General features: G+C 31.1%; 1 protein-coding gene and 1 long non-coding RNA gene across 2 annotated transcripts in view; one reads left to right on the forward strand and one right to left on the reverse strand.

Moving 5' to 3' along the window:
- The window catches only part of CaMKI (Calcium/calmodulin-dependent protein kinase I), a 91,796-nt gene extending 76,477 nt beyond the window's left edge, over positions 1 to 15,319 (forward strand). Inside the window, exons 7-9 of the mRNA XM_072546564.1 lie at positions 4,822 to 4,948; positions 5,000 to 5,087; positions 5,423 to 15,319. Coding sequence (XP_072402665.1) covers positions 4,822 to 4,948; positions 5,000 to 5,087; positions 5,423 to 5,575 — 368 coding nt within the window. The 3' untranslated portion in view covers positions 5,576 to 15,319. The remainder of the gene's footprint in view (positions 1 to 4,821; positions 4,949 to 4,999; positions 5,088 to 5,422) is intronic.
- Positions 10,851 to 17,823, reverse strand: LOC140452358 (uncharacterized). Its single transcript, XR_011952175.1, has 2 exons — positions 15,822 to 17,823; positions 10,851 to 15,553 (listed from the first exon to the last, which is right to left on the reverse strand). It is a non-coding gene; the product is annotated as an uncharacterized lncRNA (long non-coding RNA).
- Positions 17,824 to 21,264: the final 3,441 nt, after the last annotated feature.

Here is a 21,264-nt window from a genome sequence, read left to right on the forward strand (position 1 = left end):
TGTATAATCAGGAATAAATCCTCTAGCAGGGTTTTCTGATACTCTGGCATTACTGTTAGAAAGAAATAAATCTATCGCGGTTTTTACAGTTTTGTGAAAATTATTGCTATTCTGTTTCTGGTTTAGAACGTTTGGTAGTGCAAGTTCTTGTGCCAAGTTTTGTAAAAAAATCCTTCGCCTACTTCGGTCATTACTTTTCCAATCGGGAAACTTTTTAGTGAATATAATATAGGCATTGAGTGCAGCCATATCAATAATTTCCATAAAAATCCTAAATGGCCATCTCCTACTTCAACGAACACATGTATATTCTCTGGTCATTTTATCTCCGGTGTCAACAGACCCTTTGGTTTTATTATAGTGTAAAATAATTTCAGGCTTACGTTTTGCTTTTTCATGAGGATATTTCGTTGCTTTGAAACTGTGTCGATAAAAGAATAACTTTCTTTTTTGTAGGTACATAGGACACTAATGTGAGATCATTAGAAAATCTAAAAATAGAGGAACGTTCTTCGCGCGCAGAATTCGGAGTAAATTCGGCAGGAATCTCTTTTTGTTAGCCCTTAGAGTTCCCGTAATTGTAATATTGTTCTGAAGCTATTTTTTGTGGCATTTTAAATTAATTACTATTTAAATGGGAATAAGCCACAATTAAAGGTTAAAATACGTTTATTGACGTTTCAATTTCCACTTCGGAAATCGTTCTCAAAATACAAACATTAGTAAATTAAACAAATTTTGTTTTTTGTTACTTAGTGAAAAATTCTTCTAATAATTTAATTTTATCTGACTCATCTATATTGACAATTCAGACATACCTTATACATTTTAAAGTAGACGACTTTAAAATGATATTGCCAATATTGTTGAGTTGCGTTCCTGGGACGACTTTACTTATAAGATAGTTCATTCGATTACAATTTTTCATTTTGGTAAATGCTTATCTAACCTGTACAATTCATGATTTGATTTCTCTAGTATAGTCGTTGTTGTAGTTAATTATTGATCCTAAATATTTGAATTTTTGGAGTTATTTTATTTGTTCTCCATGGATTATTAGGCTCTCTTGTCGTTGTTGTGATTTAGTGATCACGATAAATTGAATTTTTTCTTATTTAGAGTTAGACTTCATTCATTTCAAAATTCATTTTTTTGCAAATTTTATTAATAATTTTTTCATTTTAATATTTTTACCTCTTTTTAACGTTTATTTTTAAAAAATATCCACAAAAATCTGTTATCACAGCTCATTTTAAAGGTTTTTTAATGAACTAAACGATCTTTTTTAGTTTTTTTTTTGATAAAATATTGTTCATCAAAAACTATTGTGTAGTGTTTTTAAATTGTTGTGGACAGAAGAGGTTGCATGATGATGATGATAGTCGACAACAGAAATTGGCTTTTCAACTATTCCTTCCCTTTGATGATTTGATTTGATTTGATTTCAGCAGTATGTTTTGTACTCAGCATAAGCACTTCGCGTTTGTCCTTCCACTTAGTTACTACTACACCTGTGTTACCCTATATCCCATTAATCTCCCCTTTCTTTAATTTTGCACCTGTCACTTCTTTCTGGTTAAGTTTTTTGTTTTGCCTTAAAGTTTCCTCCAAATTTGTATTTTTGTGTAGCAATCTATATGTTAATGTAACGCTAATATAAAAAGTATCTGTGTATATGGTACGTATAACATCTAATAAGTTATTAGCTAAACGAAACACAACACTATTCGGAACTGACATATTTTTAGTTTTATCATTACCACAATAAATTTGTAGATCATAAGTATATCCTGCATTCAAACAGAATTTGTATATCTTCACCCCAAATTTATGTTTCCTGTTTTCGCCTTATTGGAGAAGCTTTTATTAAATTTTCAAATAGTGGTAGTGCCGGGGGAAAAACTTTGCATTGATGAAACTGCAGTTCCATTCAGGAGCCCACTGCCTAAACTGCTAACAGTAACAGGGCATGGAGTGAGAGCCAAATACCAAAAGATTGGGAAGTGGGAGTTATTCTACCCATTTTCAAAAAGGGAGACAGACGCGAATGTAGTAACTACAGAGGAATAACACTACTGAGCATCTCATCCAAAGTATATGAGAGAATATTAGAAAAACGTCTTTTACAAGAAGTTGATTCTAAAATGGAACAATCACAGAGTGGATTTGGAAAAGGCAGAAGTATCCAGGATCACATTTTTACTATCAAGAAACTATTACAAAACGTACGGAACTCAAGCACTGAGTTATACCAAGCCTTTATAGACTTAGAAAAGGCATTTGATAGTACTCCAAGGAAGGTGATTGACATATGTTTAAAAAAGAAAGGTGTGAATCAATGTGTATGATCAAACTCAGACAAGCCATTATGAGTATATATAGACATACAAGGCACAGAATCAGAACCGATAATATGGAATCCAAAGAGTTCATAGTAAGTGAAGGTCTAAGTCAAGGAAAAGTCCTAGGCCCCATACTGTTTAACATTGTCTTGGATGACATAATTAAAGAAACTAGAGCAGAAACATTGAAATTATATGCCGGACATAGAAATCTAGATGCAGTGTGGATCTCAGAGTGTGAAATACTTGGAAGTACAAATAGAGAACAGAGGAACTGAAGAAACTGAAATAAGTTCCAGAATAGAAAGTGCTGCTCGGATGTACCACGCAAATAAAAGTACGTTTTTGTAAAGCCAAACTGACCATATATAAGGACGGTGTTTGTGCCGATTTTAACTTTTGGTAGTGAAAGTTGGACGCTTACCGATAAATTAAAATCGAAAATACAGAGCATAGAAATCAGGTTTCTTAGAAGAATAATGGGTATAACCAGGTTAGACAGGATTAGAAATAAGGCAGTCAGAGAACATCTAAAGGTCCAATCAATTATTAAGAAAATTCAAGAGGCCCAACTTAGATGGTATGGACACATTGTTAGAATCTATCAAGAAAGACCAGTTAAAAAAGTATGGAAAGCCAGAAGACAAACCAAGAGACCAAGGGGCAGGCCAATGAAGACATGGGATGATAATGTAACCTCAATCCTAGAGACACGAGGAATCAGCAAAGAACAAGCAAGAAACCAAGCCAAGAATAAGAAGCAATGGAGAAAAATTGTACATGCAACTAACTAAAGACGTTACACCCGACACCTTAGGGTAAATGGTTTAGTATTATATATAGGAGTACGAGTGGTGGGTTTTTCGGTCAAAGTAGAGAAATAAAAGACAAAGGTAGCTACTTCATCTATTTATTAAAGACGTTTCGCTTTCTACTCAGAAAGCATCATCAGTTCTTCTAAAAAGAACAATATGAAAAACCTAAACCTATATATATATATATATATATATATATATATATATATATATATATATATATATATATATACATGTATATATATTTGTATCTACCCACTTATGAATTCTAGCTTTGGGACCGTGACCACCTATATTCAACTTCTGGTGTGCATATCGATTGGTTTCTTGCACAATCCACTCAATAATATCTTCATTCACAAATAGTTAAAAGTAATCAAGGGATTTTTATCATACATCTCAAAACACTTAGCTTTGTTACCATAGTCTTAAACAGTGAATGTAATATTTTTCAATCAAGAGTGTGTTATGATCACTCGCAATGTCATCGTCTTCTGAAGACGAAGTTTTTATCATCTGGCAGTCGATATTGGGAAATAAAATTTTCAATGGTATCGTCTACTGTTCTTGAGTTTTGTGATGTTGAAGGTAAATTTTGTAAATTACTTTGCATTTTTGGTCTTTTGCTTTCCGGAACACCTTCACTTGACGTATAACTACTTATTTCGTCATCACTACCCAGTTCAAAATTTTTATCCCGAACACTTATCATCACTGTCTTCCTCTGAAAAAAATCTGCCACCAGCTTTTGCAAACGCTTCAGCTAGTTTTCATATTGAGAACTGATAAGACACACAGTACTACGTCGCCCACCGACAACTAACTAATAAGTAACACGTAGTGCATTCGTCTAGCGAATTTAACGTATAAAATAAATAAGTTACGATAGGTTCATTCTTGTCTTATAAGAGAAGCAAGTATGCATCACATGGCTCCGTGAATCCTTCCATTTATTCCATTTTAAAAATTTTATTTTTTTTTAACGTTTATTGAGGGGCCTTCAAGCCAAAAAATGTCGAAGTTATATACCATAAAAGTCACACAAGAAATTCCAAAATAAATATTTTTTCAGAAATTGACGAATGATAAAGACCCCTAATAAAAAAATGCACTAAAAAACTTCCAGCACAGTCCATTTTAAAGGTGTTCTAATAAACTAACCTATAGTTTTTCTTTTTAGTTTTTTTGATCAAATATTGTTTTAAATTATAGACGACAATTCCCAAAATTAGCCATTTTCACTAAATTGTTAATAAATAAAAATATACGAAATATTTTGGATGAATTTACTTAACTTTTGTTATTCTAGCCATATAGAACCTAAAACAATTTTTAGAAAGTATTTACAGTGACTTAAAAAAACACTACTTTATTTTTGCTCATTTTCCTGGGCTATTAATAGATCAATACCGTTTATCACATGCACTAATAGTGAATTCTTAAATAGTACAGCTAATCAGAATATGGTTAGTCATAAGTGTTAGATAATTACTTTAATAAAAAAAAAATTATTTTGAAAAGTATTTTTAGTGTTTTGAACACAAAAGTTAAAGAAAAAGTATATTTGCGATTTAAGATATTTAACTAAAATAATAATGATTTTGCGACGGAATTAGTAGCGAAAAATTATGCAAATACAGAAACTTTACGTATATAATTTCTAGGTGAATTCGAATTTGATTCTCCATATTGGGACGAAATAAGTGATTCTGCGAAAGATTTTATAAGGAATTTAATGTGCGTCAATGTTGAAAAAAGATATACTTGTCGTCAAGCGTTAGGTCATCCATGGTATGTTAAAATATCACTCTTAAATGTATTTTTTATTTGAAATTTTTTCAGGATTTCCGGTAACGCTGCTAGTAATAAAAACATTCACGGAACTGTATCAGAACAACTTAAAAAGAATTTTGCAAAGTCTCGTTGGAAGGTAAGTCTTTGCATAGTGAGCAATTAACTATTTGTAGTTTAAATGGCCATATTAGTACAAACATGTGTTTTAATGAATAATTTAAGCCACTGTTAGTCCGGGCGCAAATTGAAACTGCTTGTAAGTTACCAGTGACGTAACTTCTTAAAACTGCTTGCATTTTTAGTAGTACAAAGTCTACATTATGTACCAAAACTGTTCCTAGAAGCTGTTGTCTAAAGAGAAGAAAGTTTTATGCAATATATTTCTGAGTATCAATAAATCGATTAGTGTGTCTAACTAATTCTTGAAAATCTCACTTTATTTTCATTCAACTGTATCTTATATTATTTTAGCAAGCTTATCATGCAACAACGGTGATAAGACAAATGCAAAAGATGGCTTTGAGTAGTGGTAGCGGCGGGAAAAGTCCAACCCCCCAACGCAGCATGTCATCTCAGTCCGGTGGAACTCCTTGCGGAAGTCTAAATGGTGCCCAGGACAAGTAAATCCAGCTAACAATTAAGAAAAACTAGTTCACTTGCGTCTTAATACTGCGCTTTCAAAAAATTAAAGTCATGTTCTTAAAGCCTAGTGGAAAAAATACTTAGATTTACTGAGCCCTTGCAAACTCTCACATTAAAATAAGTGGCTAACTGAACTTGTAGGTGTAGAGGTCTCCAAGTATATTAATATTTTTATTTAATAGCACATCTTATTGTCTATTTTTGAAATAGATAATAAGAAAATGCAGAATTTGTAAGGGGCAGTAGAGTAAGTATTCAAATCCGCTGTTGTTACAATATCAGTTATGTTAAATGCATTATGTGAAATATAACTGACATTCAATCGGTAAAAGAAAAATACTTACAGTTGGTTTATTATAACCTGGCTACCGGTTTCGGGTTCCACATTTTTAGCCCATTTTCAGGTCCCTGATAAGAGGTTCATCAACATCATTAGCTCGAAAACCCTTTGTGGGACTGAGCATGTTATATGGTTTTCCGCTATTCTGATCTGTTCCTTGCTTTGTTTTTCCAGTTGGTACTCTAGTTAGTTTTTCTTCTTGTTTCATATATCTTAATTTTCGCGTTCGTTTTGACCTTCTCCCCACTTATTATTTTCTGTGGTATTTCGTTCTCCTACACCCTTTCAATATTTCCTATCCAGCGCAAACGTCAAATTTTTATAAATGTCAGATTCTTTGTGTGCTGTGTATAATTTAAAATTGTAGTTTCTCATCGCTTTTTGACAGTTACTATATCTCTGGACAGTCTTATCAGGATTTTGTATATTAGACATTTGATTTTTATTAGCAATATCTATCCTTCTCTTTAATTCTTCGCAGACATTGTTGTCTACTTGACTACTGAACCAAAGTATGTAAAACTTTTTTAACGCTTTCAATGTTGTAATCTTCTTTTTATGATAAAAGGTTACTTAACCAATAATGGTATAATTCGATCTTTTGTATTAAAAAAAAAACAGGAAGAAAACATCACCGATATACAGGGACTACAACACACACTAAAAATATTAATAAAAGTAGGAAGAGGTATTATTCCGTGTTCACATTTTGAAAAGTGTTTATAAAAACACTGCTCACAATGTACACAGGGAAAAATATTTCTTCCTTTCTGCTGATGTTTTAATGAGTATTGCAGTCAAGGGCGTATCCGCGGTATTCTCTTCTTGTTCTGTTTTTTTTTGTTCATAAAAACATTTTTCAAAATGTAAACACAGAAATGACTCTTTCTTTCTGCTGATCTTTTTAGTGAGTGTTGTTCGTTCTACTTTTGGATCTGTGGTGTTATCTTCTTGTTCTAAAAATACAAAACATTAAGTGAACATACACAATACTCACATAAAAATATGCAACGGGTACTTTCTACTCTCTATATATTTACTTAATACACTGCCCTTATATCTATATACAGGAATTTGACACTTCACCAGCTCTGCCCTGGTAAAATCAAGCAAATAAGGTGTTGGGTTTAAACCTATCGCTTTATACCGTTATTGGTTAAGGAAACTTTTATCGGGGACCTGAAGATGAGCTGAAATTGCAGACCCCGAAATCAATCGGCCATATTATAACAAAAACCAATTGTAAGTATTTTTTTTTTCTTTTACATATTGAAAATGGACTCACATTTGCAAACAATTCATCATTATAACTGATATTATTATCTTGGCACTAGGTGTCTTTGCCGTTTGTATCTAAAAAAAACTGTAAAAGATTATCTGTAGCTTTACCTACTTTTATCTATATTGGCTTCTAATTAAATAAAAAAGTAAATAGGGTTGTTCTTTAATTCAAAAATGTCTACAACGATTCAAATCCGGAAGGCACCACGATGGGTTTTAAAAGACATATTATGAAAAGTCAAATCAACCAATATTTTATTCTGGAATTAAAAAACTAGAAATTTAAGTCCAAAATCAAAATCAGCCATCGAGGCCATTTTGAACAATTTTATTAATTGAATCAATAATATTGAATTGAATTAATAATAACATTGGTTGTTTTAACTTTGCATAATAAACCCTTTAAAACTCATATATATCACTGTACATAGTTACTGTCGTTTCGTTGAGAAGCTAATATAGTGTAGTGTCAATTTTTTTAAGAAACTAGATTCCTAGACAATATCCACCGGAAAAGTCACTGTTTTTCTACATATTTCGAATTTGTAGGGTGTCAACTTTTATTTGCTCTTATAAATAATTCTCCTGTGTCTTATGAGTTAGTTATTAAGTTCTGATTTTTAGAGCAATTTATCTATTCTATCTTTTCGCAAGATTCCCAGGTACGTGTTTGGCATAGTCTGGAACAGAGATCTTATTATTATCTATTCTGATGAATTTTTGTAGATTAATTTGGTTAATTCGCATTAAATGTAGTATTTAATACAGAAATTGGTCTTTAGGAACGTGGGTCGGGTCCATGTCATATATGCTTGTTCCATATAATAACCGATTATTAGAAATCATAATTTCGAACTTTCTCTGCACTTATGCTTTGTTTATGGTATATTTTCTGAATATTTGTAAAAAAAACTTTATACTGTGATTTATTCGAGTGAAACATCCACTGTGGCTATTGTCTGAATAATAGTGCTCATAAACTTCGTTTTCTAAGCTATCTTTAAAATGGAAGAACATATTTTAACTAGAATATCAGTACTTAATCAATATCATGTATCATACCTACATCAGAGCTTATTTTTGCTTCAAAAATATTATTTTTGTAAGTGTAAATAGATGAGAGCTTTTATATTTAGAATTGTGCGGAGAAAATCTGCCAGTGTAGTGTAACCAAATATACATTCCAAACACGGATCTGCGAAATATTTGGCACTTGATGAGGGGTGTGAACCTAAAATGTGTGAAGGGAAATGTATATTTTTATAGATTACTCTACACGATGGGTCATTATATCTCCATGTTGGTTTAGGGCCTTATTTTCGAATAAATTGTTCCCTCTCTCATATCTGTTGTACATAAGCAGCAGGAAAAACAGAAGTTTTATGTTTGGAACAAATTTAAAAGCATTTCTAAATGTTCTTATATCCAAGCAGTAACAGTCCTCATCATCTTAGAATATTTCCGTTAAAATTTAGTATGATCCGCATTAAAAAAGATAATACTAATAAGCTAAGACTTCTTTCTACACAATATATCAGTTTTATTTCTTGAATATTTGATAGTTGTTTAAGAGCATGATTTTAAAACGTTTCTATTCAGTTTGTAAGAAACTTTTAAAGGAAAGACTTCCAAACAAACTAATCATGTGATGTTTCTTTTTTATGCAAAACGTACAGTATGTAATATATGTAGATGGGCCTGTTATTACGGTGCTGATCATATTTTGACACGTCAGCAACTGTTTATAATAATCTTACAATGCCCTTTTTTTCACTTCTGTTTAAGAAAATATTATTTTGTTAAAAATACTTTAGAAATAGATGGTCAAGCTAACCAAATAATTCACTGTTTTCCTAAAATATATAGAAGCTTGTCTTTTAAACAAGTAAACATTTTATTTATATTTTAATAAACTCAAAAATATCTACTTTTTGAAAATCAACGGTATATCTGCATATATACAGATTTGGAAAATTTTTTACGGAACATAGGATTTTTAATACAATAACTCAGATCCTCTGATTTGCCATTAACCAGTGTAAATTTCAATACAACGTCGCGATGTTTTATAATTAATTCATTTGTTCGACTGGAGTCTCAATTCATGCCGCGATGCTGCCAGTGTAAGTGTAAAAACGGAACACAGCTAGAGTGGATGTCAATTCGCCGAAAACGTACGTATTTATAAATGTAGATATGGAATTAAAAATGTTATTTAACTAAAAAAAATAGTTATGTTTTATTGCCAAAAAGGGTTTAAAAAAAATAGATTTCTAAAAATAAAAATAAAAAGGAATTTCAAAAATAAAATAATAATACACACTTTTTAATTTGAAATTATAAACAATATTTGAAATAATAAATGTATTTAAGTATAAATTTAATAATTCAAATAATACCTAATGAACACAAACAAAATTGATGTTAATAAAACATTATTAATTATCGGCACAAAACTGGACTTTCAGGAAAAATCGGTACACTTAGCAACACTGTCAGCGTGCCACATACGCTACTACAAACCGCAGAGGAGAGGCAATCCAGTGGAACAAATAAATTAGTTGTAAAACATCGCGACGTTATATAGAAATTTACACTGGTTAATTGCAAATCAGGGAATCTTAGCAATTGTATTAAAAATCCTATGTTCCGTATATATAATTCCAAATGTGTGTTTAATTCATGTTATACTCATGGAATTGTTCAGGTGACATAGTTTTGTGCCTACATTTTCATTCTTCAGGTAAAGCTATACCATCTGTTGTGAGCAACTAATGCTTTGCTATGAATGTAATACGTGGGGAATCTGGTTAGGTTTGTGAATAAGAATTTGTCGTTATAAGTCAAAATATGAACAGCACAATGTATGAATTTGCTTAAGCGGTTTCATAAATCGTTGTAATTTGTAATACTTATTTTCTAATTAGCTATTATGAAAATTCGTTTTTAAAATGCTTGTGGTTACTTAATTAGTTTTATTTTTAAATATTATTTACTTAAAAAGTAATCAAATACATGACAGGGTTGTTACAACCAACTTATCACTCCAGTTGTTCTTCAGAAGGAACAATTCAATTGTGGAAATCGTATTTGATAATTTTTTTAGGTTTAATGCACAAACTATCATTGTTTAACACAACAGTAAAAGAAGAAATTAAAGAATCTCTTTTAATTTTAGTTCAAACGTCTGAATTTGTTTTATTTTGTATATTATATCTAAGCAATATTAAATGTTGACATGTAGATGTATTAAACTAATTAAAAGTGGCACTTAACTTCACTTGCTTCAAGAAAATAGCGAGTATGTATCTGGAATCTTCTATTTTATGTATATATCATGTTCAAAGTACTCCGTTTTAGGTTTTATTTTTATATGTGGACGAAATATGTAACTGAACAAGATTTTTTGTTTCTTTTTATGTTCAATTCATTATACGCTTTACTGTGATACATAGATCTGATTTTTTTATGTTGTTATGAATCTCAACTTTTTATTTAACGTATTGTTTTAGTTCGACAAACAGTAAGCTCAAACGTATGTAATGCGCGTTTCTGATTACTACTTAAAAAGTTACCAAGCTTGTTTATAAATACGGTCTCTAATCTATAGGTGAGACCATTTTTTTTTTATAAATTTAACTTACATTTTAGATATATGTAAAGATTTTGTTTCTTTTTTTGTGAAATAGAATATGTACTAATTCCAATAAAATTGATTGTGTACAGTATTTTAATTTGAGATTATTCAGTAGCCTAAAATTTGCCATTTTGATATTATCCGTCCGGTCAGTTAAGTCATATTTTATGTGTATTGTATTATTTAACATTTTGTGCCATCCAGAACTATTTCACGATCTAAGGGAATAACGAAAATCGCCTTAATACTTTGAACATGATATATAATGAATTAAAAGTTGACAAAATGTGATATGTATAAAATAAACTTTCAATCTTTGAAGTTTGCGCAAAGCATTGTCTTTTTGTGCATTGTTTACAGATTTTTGTTCTGCTTTATTCTGTAGGATGTACTTTTAGTCGCATTGTAGTAATCTGAATATGTACTTCTTTTAAGACATTGCGTCATCTAAAGACCTATCTACTTCTGATATAACATTTTACCATAGGAACCTAACCTAACACAACCGCAAAACATTGTTCATGAATTATGACTTTTTAGGCATTATTAAAATCACAGTTGATGTGTAATTTCAGAAAGTAACTATTCCTGTTTGAATATTTTGAGTACAAATTCAGGTTATTGTGCTTTAAGCAAAACAACAATTACATATTAGAAAGCAAAATTAGTAAAAATTTCCATTTGTGATACAAAATGACCAGTTCATGTGGTTATATTTATTCAGTAATATTTGATATGTAAGACGTTACTTTGCTTTAAGGTTTTATATGAGATTTGCTGGTATTCTGCGTTTCTCAATCATATTATGCAGATGATAACCGACTATTGCATTCAGTGTTGTTTTAGCAAAGAGAAAGTGATCAGATTTCAGATGTTTCGGCTGTGATAAATGAGAAAGGTAGATCGTGTGTTTACTGGTACAACTCAAGATTATCTGAAACAGTTTGTGATAGTTTTTATTTCCATACATTCCATACATAGTTTTAAAACAGTTAAAACTTCTTTCAGTAATTTTGTAGACATATAATATTATATTTACAGCATACCAGTAGATACATAGATTAAGAAGCAAAATGGTATTGGAATTTGATCTTTTCTCCAACAATTCCTGTTAATACTAGAATTTTAGAAAGATTTAACAGAATTTTTTTTAGTTGCTTGAGAACTATTTTTATAAATTTATCTATTTTTATAAAAGGTAATCTTTGTGCACTCCTAAAATGTTTTGTATTTTGCATTTTTGGGACATTTAAAAGTTTAGATTAAAAAATATGAGGATTGAATAAATTTTTAGTAGACTGATTTTTGACAGAATACACAGTTGTCCAAATCTAAAATTTTAGAAACTGCAATTTACTCATTTAACGGAAGATACTTTAATTTTTCGTGTTAACGTGTAATAATTATCAGGGGTTGCGTCAATTATTTCTCTATCGATTGAAAATTCCGTCCATATGTACATAAATATGTCACCTGTTTCGTTAACCACTCTCTAAAACCATGAGTTGGTTTTCAAAACAAATAAAACGTTAGTTTTTATCTGAAATTCTCTCAGTACTCTATATTTCATTATTTTGTTTCCGTTATTTCTATCATACGTTTTTAGAATTGTTTTATTTCGTCATTCCGGTATCAACTAATACTATGTCTGATCTAACCTAACCTATGTACTAATCAAACAAAAATCTGATTTTATAACCGATCAGAACGTTAAACATTTAAAAAATTTTACTGCCAAAAATTCCAAGAAATGTACTGAGATACAGTTATTATTTTTCTACATACGCCCCCTCGGAATAAAATCTATATATATATATATATATATATATATATATATATATATATATATATATATATATATATATATACATATATTACTTTCAACTAATACTTTCGTCCATATTTAATTTTAGATTCAGACAACCTTAGTACGAGCTATATACTTAACGAATAATTTTTAATCTAAATCCACATCAGATCTGTGCCAAAATAGGAATTACCTAATTTTGCCCTTTTCATTTTTTAATGTTGCAGTTTTTTATTGCAAAGTTTCATATACTTTTAAGGCAAAATGATAATCATATTTTATCGGTCAAAACTAAATTAACCGAATTAGGCAACAGAATATATATATAGGGTGTTTCAAAAAGGTATGTCATAAATTACATCACACATTCCGGGGACAAAAATAAATTGATTGAATCCAACTTACCTTAGTACAAAAGTGTACACAAAAAAAGTTACAGCCCTGTGAAGTTACAAAATAAAATTTTTTTTTTGCATTATCTCCTAAACTACTTGACATTTTGTAATAAAAATGGACACGTTACTTTCTTGTTCTGAAAGCATTTTTCATAAAACAGAAACAACAAAATCTAAGCGCACAGAAAAATTTTAAGGGGAGTGTGCAGCCCTAAATCCCTCCAAACTTTTGATTACGTTCAAATCAAATGAATTTTGTGGCATCATTAGTTTAACACATTATTTTTAGAATTTTTTTGCCTCATCACTTTTTTCAAAAAACAGTTTTTATTGAGTTACGGCCCTTTTCATTAACCTTTAAAAAATTACGTGTAACTAAATAAATGGCTTAAATGAATTAACAAGTACAAAAAATGTCTATAACCTCTATAAATATATTACAATAAATGTTCAAAATGACTCCCATTTTCTTCAATACACATTCGGTATCGTTTTAAGGAAAACCGAATGCCCTGAAAAATCATATTTTTCTGACGAAATTGATTTGCAGCTTCAATTATTCTAACCCTCAATTGGTGTTCATCCTCTATTGTTACAGAATACACTTTCTCTTTCATAAACCCCCAAAAGCAAAAGTCCATGGGGTTAAGACCTGGACTTCTGGGTGGCCAAGAAATAGGTGCGTCACGACTCCTTCCAATCCACCGACCAGGATACTGCCTGCAAAGGTATTCCCCGACTTCATTACTGTAATGCGGTGGAGCGTCATCTTGTAGAAACCACATATGATGCTTTATTGCAATATTCACTTCTTCCAAATACTCTTGTAAATCGTTTGCCAAGAACTGCAAATAATTATCACCATTTAAATTGTTGGGAAGAAATACTGGGCGTATTAGATTTTTATCCACAATTCCTGCCCAAACATTAACTTTGAAGGTCCTTTGGTGATGAGTTGTTTTTTTGGCGTGAGGATTTTCGTCGGCCCGAATGTGCTCGTTATGATGGTTTGTTATTCCATTTCTACTGAAGGTAGCCTCGTCGGTAAACAAAATATTTCTAATAAAATTAACATTTCGAGTGTTTTCCATTAATAACCAATCGCAAAATCCAATCCTTTTAGGATAATCTTCAACCAATAACTCTTGAACCGTTGTTAAGTGATAGGGTTTAAGTAGCTGATCCTTCGAAAGCCTCCAAACCCTTACGTGAGGAACATTTAGTTGAGCAGCTATTACCCTTGTACTTGTTCCAGGGACTTCTTCAATGATTTCTAAAATGTCTTCATCAGTTGCATCCATTATTGGACGACCACTATTGCCAGCAACTTGCGGTTGGAATGTACCAGTTTCCCGTAAACGACGATCAATGGTCAGAAATAATCATCTATCGGGTGTATTTCGATTGGGGTATTTTACTGCATAACGCCTTGCGACTGCTGCACTATTTCCTTGACATTCACCTACGATATTCCCGATAGTGTATTGAAATCATAATTTAATCTGATCCAACTTACCCAAAGTTAAATGCATATCTGCCATTTCCTGAAATGTGTAGGCCATTGTAATATCAAAATTTTTAATATTAATCTTATTCACACAATAAATGATAGCTTCAATTTATTGACTATTATTGATGGAACTGTTTGTAATTATTGTATCCGTAGAAACTAATTGTAATTTTATGGCCAACTAGGAAAAATTGATTCGAAAAAGTGATGAAGCAAAATTTTTTAAAAAATAATGTGTTAAACTAATGATGCCACAAAATTCATTTGATTTGAACGTACTCAAAAGTTTGGGGGGATTTAGGGCTGTACACCCCCTTAAAATTTTTCTGTGCGCTTAGATTTTGTTGTTTCTTTTGTATGAAAAATGAATTCAGAACAAGAAAGTAACGTGTCTATTTTTATTACAAAATGTCAAGTAGTTTAGGAGATAATGCAAAAAAAAAAACAATTTTTATTTTGTAACTTCAAAGGGCTGAAACTTTTTTTGTGTTCACTTTTGTACAGGTAAGTTGGATTCAATCAATTTATTTTTGTCCCCGAAATGCGTGATTTAATTTATGACATACCTTTTTGAAACACCCTGTATATATACTATGTGCTCCACAATGTACCAACTTCTTGCTGATTTTTCTGGGCATCCACTGACGCTAGGAGAATTTTAAAACTGGTTTCGCTCAAAAATGTTTCTGGAGGGTGTCATAAACTCTAAACAGGCTTTGTTTCACAAAGGGTGTCCCCGTTAAGATAGGCAATATGCATTCACTCCCAGAATTCAATTTTTTTCATTTTTTTTTAACTTATATAAGGCAGCGCAATTTTAAGCCGCCACCCCTGTCCTTCGTCCCTCTACCCACAAAAACGTCATGTGCATTTTTATAGACCCATAGGCTGAGTGGACATAACCTAAAAAGTCTATGTTTTTTTTTCTATTTTGTGTATTTAATCAAAAAATATATTTCTGATTTTTTTCCAGATTTTTCCGTAAGCCACCTTCATATATATATTTAGGGATTCTACAGTATTCACTGCCTTCCCTCGCTCAACCGTTTCCATCTCTCTCTGTTGTTCCATTCTCCATCGTTCAGTCCTCTCTTACTCATGGCGTCGTCTACTTCGTTCCTCCAGGATTTTCGGGATCGTCCTCTTTTCCTCCTTCCTATGGGGCTCCATTCGGTTATTTTCTTTATCCATCTGCTGTCGCTAGTTCTTCTTACATGTCCATACCACTTTAGTCTTTTTTGTTCTATTCACAAGCCACCTTCAAAAACCCGAAAAACTTTTTAAGGGTTCTTGGGGATTTCCCCATTTTATAGACTCCTACGGGTCTATAAAAAATACGTTTTGTAAAATCTTCAACAATGAGTGTGATTTTTTTAACAAATTTTAAATTGATTGCAACTCACCAAAAAAAAAAACGAAAATATTATTTTTTCGGTCTTTGAGGTTGAAGGGAGGGGATGGTGGGTTAAAATTGCGCTGAATTTTATTTTTTATTCACGCAGAATGTAAAAAAAATTTATTTTGAGTACTATGATGTATGTGGACCGTTTCTGAATCCAAATTCTCTTTTTTCTTGGTCAACATTTTCAATATTTGTAGATATAGATTATAATTTGTGTTATTCTTATACTTTTTAGATAAGTTTCATTAGTGATTTTTCCAAGTTGTTTGTAAAATTTAATAACAAATCTTCATGCTATTTTTACATTTTCCGCCGAACTGAAAAAAACTCTAGAGAGGTACTGCATTAGATAGATTACACTAAACATCTGTCAGTCGCTGACAATTTGCGCATGCGTACGTCTTCTGTAACAGAGTTTAACAAGAAAAGTTGGAATATTGTGAGTACAGTGGTCTCAAACCAATCTTGTATTATAGATAATACAGCGTTTCAGTGAATGTGTAGTAGTATACAAGTGTACAATGTTCTTTTAACAATAAGTTGTACGCTTATCGGTGCATTTATTTCGCTGAAACCGACTGTATGTTTTATTTTTTACATTCCTTTATTTGACATGCATTTATATAGAGAACACACATGTAATCAACATCGATATGGGTTTTTTTGCATTTTTTTATGTAATCTTCGCAATATTTACTCAGACTTCTCCCGAATTATAACTTTCACTTGTAAGATATTTGTTATTCAGCAACAGTTGGAGAATTATTTGATTTAATTTTTTTTTTAAGAATATTGAAATATGTTATATTGACGTTTTAACAGCTTTATGGTAATATTTGGTTTTAATAAATTTTCATTAACATTAATTTCGACACTCACAAAATAGATTTGTAAAAGTGACTTACAGATTCCATTTTCAATTTTGAGACCAAAATGACAACATAAAAACCACGTGGGTTTAAATCTGGAGATCTCAATGGTCTATTATTTATATTTGGTGTTAATTATATCTTTCTGTGATTCTTCTTTAATTGTATATATATATATATATATATATATATATATATATATATATATATATATATATATATGTTTTCCACCATTGATGGCATTTTAGTTTTTTAGCCTTTTTAGTTTTTTAATTCTTTTTTTTTGTTTTTCGAGTTTGTTTTCAAATCAAAACTTTTCGGATACAAATATTATTGCGAGTGATCGTTTGTATAACCTACCAGTTAACCAGCGACATAAAAAAGGTATCTGCTAACGTGACAACTTCATTTTGATTTCAGATACAGCATTTTTGTACAGATATGTGCTGTACTGAAAGGAAGTTGTTTGTCAGTAGATACCTTTTAAATGCATTTTATATTCATGACATGTATATACAAACATTTTAAGCAATTGTATATGACCTAAAATGTGGTGTAGTTTTTCGGAAAGAATAGATTTTTATAATTTTATAATTGGTTCTGAGAACTTGGATTTATTATCACTTTGTACTACAAGAAACTTATGCAATTGAAAAGATAAGGCTTGGATTCACTTTCAACTGTTAAATTACCATTGGAATTGTACTATAGATGGTTAAGTAATGAAACCCTTCATAAATTGCAACGTTCACGGTGGTTTTTTTTATTGAAAGTAGACCTATGTTTACGATTAATATACAGAGGGAAAAGGGTGCTCCTAAGCCTCCTCTTCAATTTTCTTGTAATCTTAGAAATGTGTATTTTTGTTGAACTGAGGTAAAGTTATTTAGGAACACAGTGTTCAACAATTTCGATTTTAATTACTGTTACTGTTTATTTGTTCATCATATATATTTTGTAATATTTTATTGTTAAATACATAATGGGTTCAAAAATATCTCGTTTTATTGAAGATTCACACTCTTCTCAAATTCCATCAAGCGTTTTAGGGATACGATGGACACTAATCCATTGTAGGGCATCGATATCATAGTTAAACTAGTGATGCTCTGCAAACATCTGGACCTCAAGTTTAATAATCAACAAAAAAATCTGCGAGTAAATACATTATTCTTCAGGATTATAGGTCATTGTCTGGAATTATCTCTTTCTGACGTTTCGTCAGAAATTAATTATGTTTTGATAACTACTAAAAAAATATTACAAGCCCAATGGGGAGGAGGTTCGCTATCAATCTGCAAACCAGATATACCTGTGTAAATTGGCTCCAATATTTAGCTTGAAAATTGGGGTAAAATTGAGTTGTTTTGCCCCAACGTGTTGTGTTTTAAAAGCTATTCATTGTCCAGTAATAACGAAATATTTAAAATTAATGAAATTAATCGCTAGGAAACAATTACAAACAAGATTCCTTTATAAGTTTACTACGTGATTTATTGTCTAAATTAATTATTAGAATAAAAAATTGGCAAGGCTACGAGAAAAATCTAACGCTATATGAAATTGAAGAATCATCCACTGAATATGGTAAAAGAAAAAGGTGGACAAATGAAGACGAAGGTGGGGATCCTTTTACGAAAAGTAAGAAAGTGTCCAATTAAGAAGAAGTATGAAAACCAAGAATTAAAAGAAATGATGATGGATCTTAACATGATGAAAGCAATAACAAAAGAGACAAAACTTTCAAGAAATTTGTAATTTAAAAAAAGAAAATTTAGAACTCGAGCACAAAGTAAACTTTCTGGAAAACAAGATTGAGAAAATGGAAAAGCAAATCAGAAAACAGAATGTTATAATCAAAGGGCTCGAATTTAAGGAAGATGAAGATAAGCTGAACGTGAAAAAAATTAATGACGTTCAGAAAATTAAGGTAATGAATTGAAAACCACCAATAGCAGTAGTGAAAATAGATACTATTAAGGATAAACAACTTATTATGAGAATAAAAATAAATAATTAAGGCAATATTTCATAGAGCGCCAAAATACAGGAGTTAAGGGATTTGGCTAGAGAGGAAAGAGAAGAGACGTGGTATACCAAAAACTATGAGTAAATAACGAATGGTGGAAATGGAATCCGGTTATTGAAAAGCTAGAAAAAAATGAAACAGTACAAGAAAAATAGGATTTTGATTGGGCAATGGAATGTTAGAGGAACATTTGAAAAACTTAGCAGATACCCTAGAGAAGTACGATATAGATATTGCAGATACCCAAGAAACCAAACAAAAGAAAATTTTCTGCAAAGAGATTAAGAACTACATATTCTTCAAAAGTGGAGACAATGAAAGACTATTTATGGTAGGATTTTTTGTTAAAAAGAAAATTGCAGAACTAGTGGTGAACTTTGAGCCAGTAACAAGCAGATTATGCCAGTTAAGAATGAGGGGAAAGTACAGAAAAACAATATTTATAAACGCACATGTCCCAACAGAAGATAAGAATGAGAATATTAAAAACTACTTATGAACAACTCGAAAAACTGTTGCATAAAATACCATCGTATGATATGAAAATAATTGTAGGAGATTTTAACGCAAAAGTTGGTAGGGAGAGATACAGAGAGAGCAATCTAAAAGGCAGAAGATTGATTGAATTTGGTTTTGAAAATAATAGCGTATTATGAATAGATATTTTGACCATAAGGAGATTCATAAAGGTACTTGGATATCACCAAAGGGTCAAACAATTAATCTAATACACCATATATTAAAAGAAGGCCATAAAAGACAGTAGAAATTATAGAGGAGCGGATGCAAATTCAGACCACTTCCTGGTAAAAGTAAAAATGGAACCAATGATGTCCACACATACTAGGAGGAATGGCCATCAGGTGAAACGATATCGTGGTATACTATTGCAGAACGAAGAGATTAGGAAAAAGTTCCAAGAACTAGAGGGAAAACTATCGGGACAGGAAGTAACGCAAGACATAGGCAGTAGGCGGCAACAAATCAGAAACGATTCCACAAGCAGCCGAGTTAGCACTACCAAAACCCTCGCAAACAAGACAAAGAGATTGGTATGATAATGATTGTAATAGAGCGATGGACGAGAGAAATAGAGCCATAATCAGTAGCACAAAGAAGAATAATTTGAACAATAAAGAATATACTGAAAAGAGAAGGGGGCAAATAAAATATGCAGATCAAAGAAAAGGCTGTATTAAATAATATTAAAGATTTTGTAAATAACAAAGTCAGGAACTTCTATCGAGAAATAAAAAAGTCAATATAAATCCCATCGAAATATAACGATTTAGTAGGAGAAATATATGAAAAACTGGACAGATGAGCCAGATATTTTAAGTATATTAAAAACCGATGAAGAACAATACCTTCAAATACAGCAGTTACTAGAAAAAACAATAAACCTAATAACAATGACGAAATACCAACAAAAGGAGAAATAATAGACATAAAGAGTTTAAAAATAATAAAGCACCCGGCGAAAATAGCATCATAGCAGAGTTCCTAAAGGAAGGTGGTCAAAACCTACAGGAAGAAATCACAGAGTTGCTACGTGAAGTATGGACCAAAGAGCAAATACCAAAAGTGTAAAGAAGCTTTGCTATGCCCAAGACACAAAAAAGGAAATGTTACGGAATGTATAAACTACAGGGGTACAACATTACAAGACATAACGTATAAAATTGTAACTATATCGATCAGAAATAGAATTAATGCCAAAAGTGAAGATCACCTGGGTGAATACCAAGCTTGGTTTAGAGAAGATCAGGAATACAGCGAATTTTTACACCGCCAGGAACAGATCCTGGCTAGCTCATATGAATTCAATCTGTCAATAAACACCTTATTTATTGATTTTCGACAAGTATATGACACAATAAACAGACAAATTCATCGGCACTTTAATTATATAAAAGCCGTTTCAGTTAAATTGGCTAAAACTTTGCAGAGAGGTAGTTTTGGTCATGCTGATCAAAAGTTATCTGTACGTAAAGAGTCAGAAATTAATTGTTTCTGAATTACAGAGGTTCAAAGTGTCCGTTTTTAGTCCTTTTGAATAATACATATTTGTAAAATATGGAATTGTTTGATTTATTATTAAAAATAGCAGGATAATTAAAATATTGTGACAACGACAAATAAATGTTGATACATTAGATTTACAGATAGAGAAACTACAATGACAAGTAATTCAAATAAATAAATGTTATTATAAATACAGTGTTGATAGCTTCAAAACTACACAGTAAAATAAAACTGACTTTAATTGGGCGAAAAGAAGATGCAACAGTCAGAAATGTTTTTGATCGAAGAGAACCGGTGGGACGACGAAGCAGAGGAGGGCCTTAGGTACCTGGATCACATAAAATTTATCTGAATTAAAGGATGGAGAAGAGTTAGA

Source organism: Diabrotica undecimpunctata, chromosome 10 (genome assembly GCF_040954645.1).
Source record: "Diabrotica undecimpunctata isolate CICGRU chromosome 10, icDiaUnde3, whole genome shotgun sequence".
Classification (NCBI taxonomy): Eukaryota; Metazoa; Arthropoda; class Insecta; order Coleoptera; family Chrysomelidae; genus Diabrotica; species Diabrotica undecimpunctata.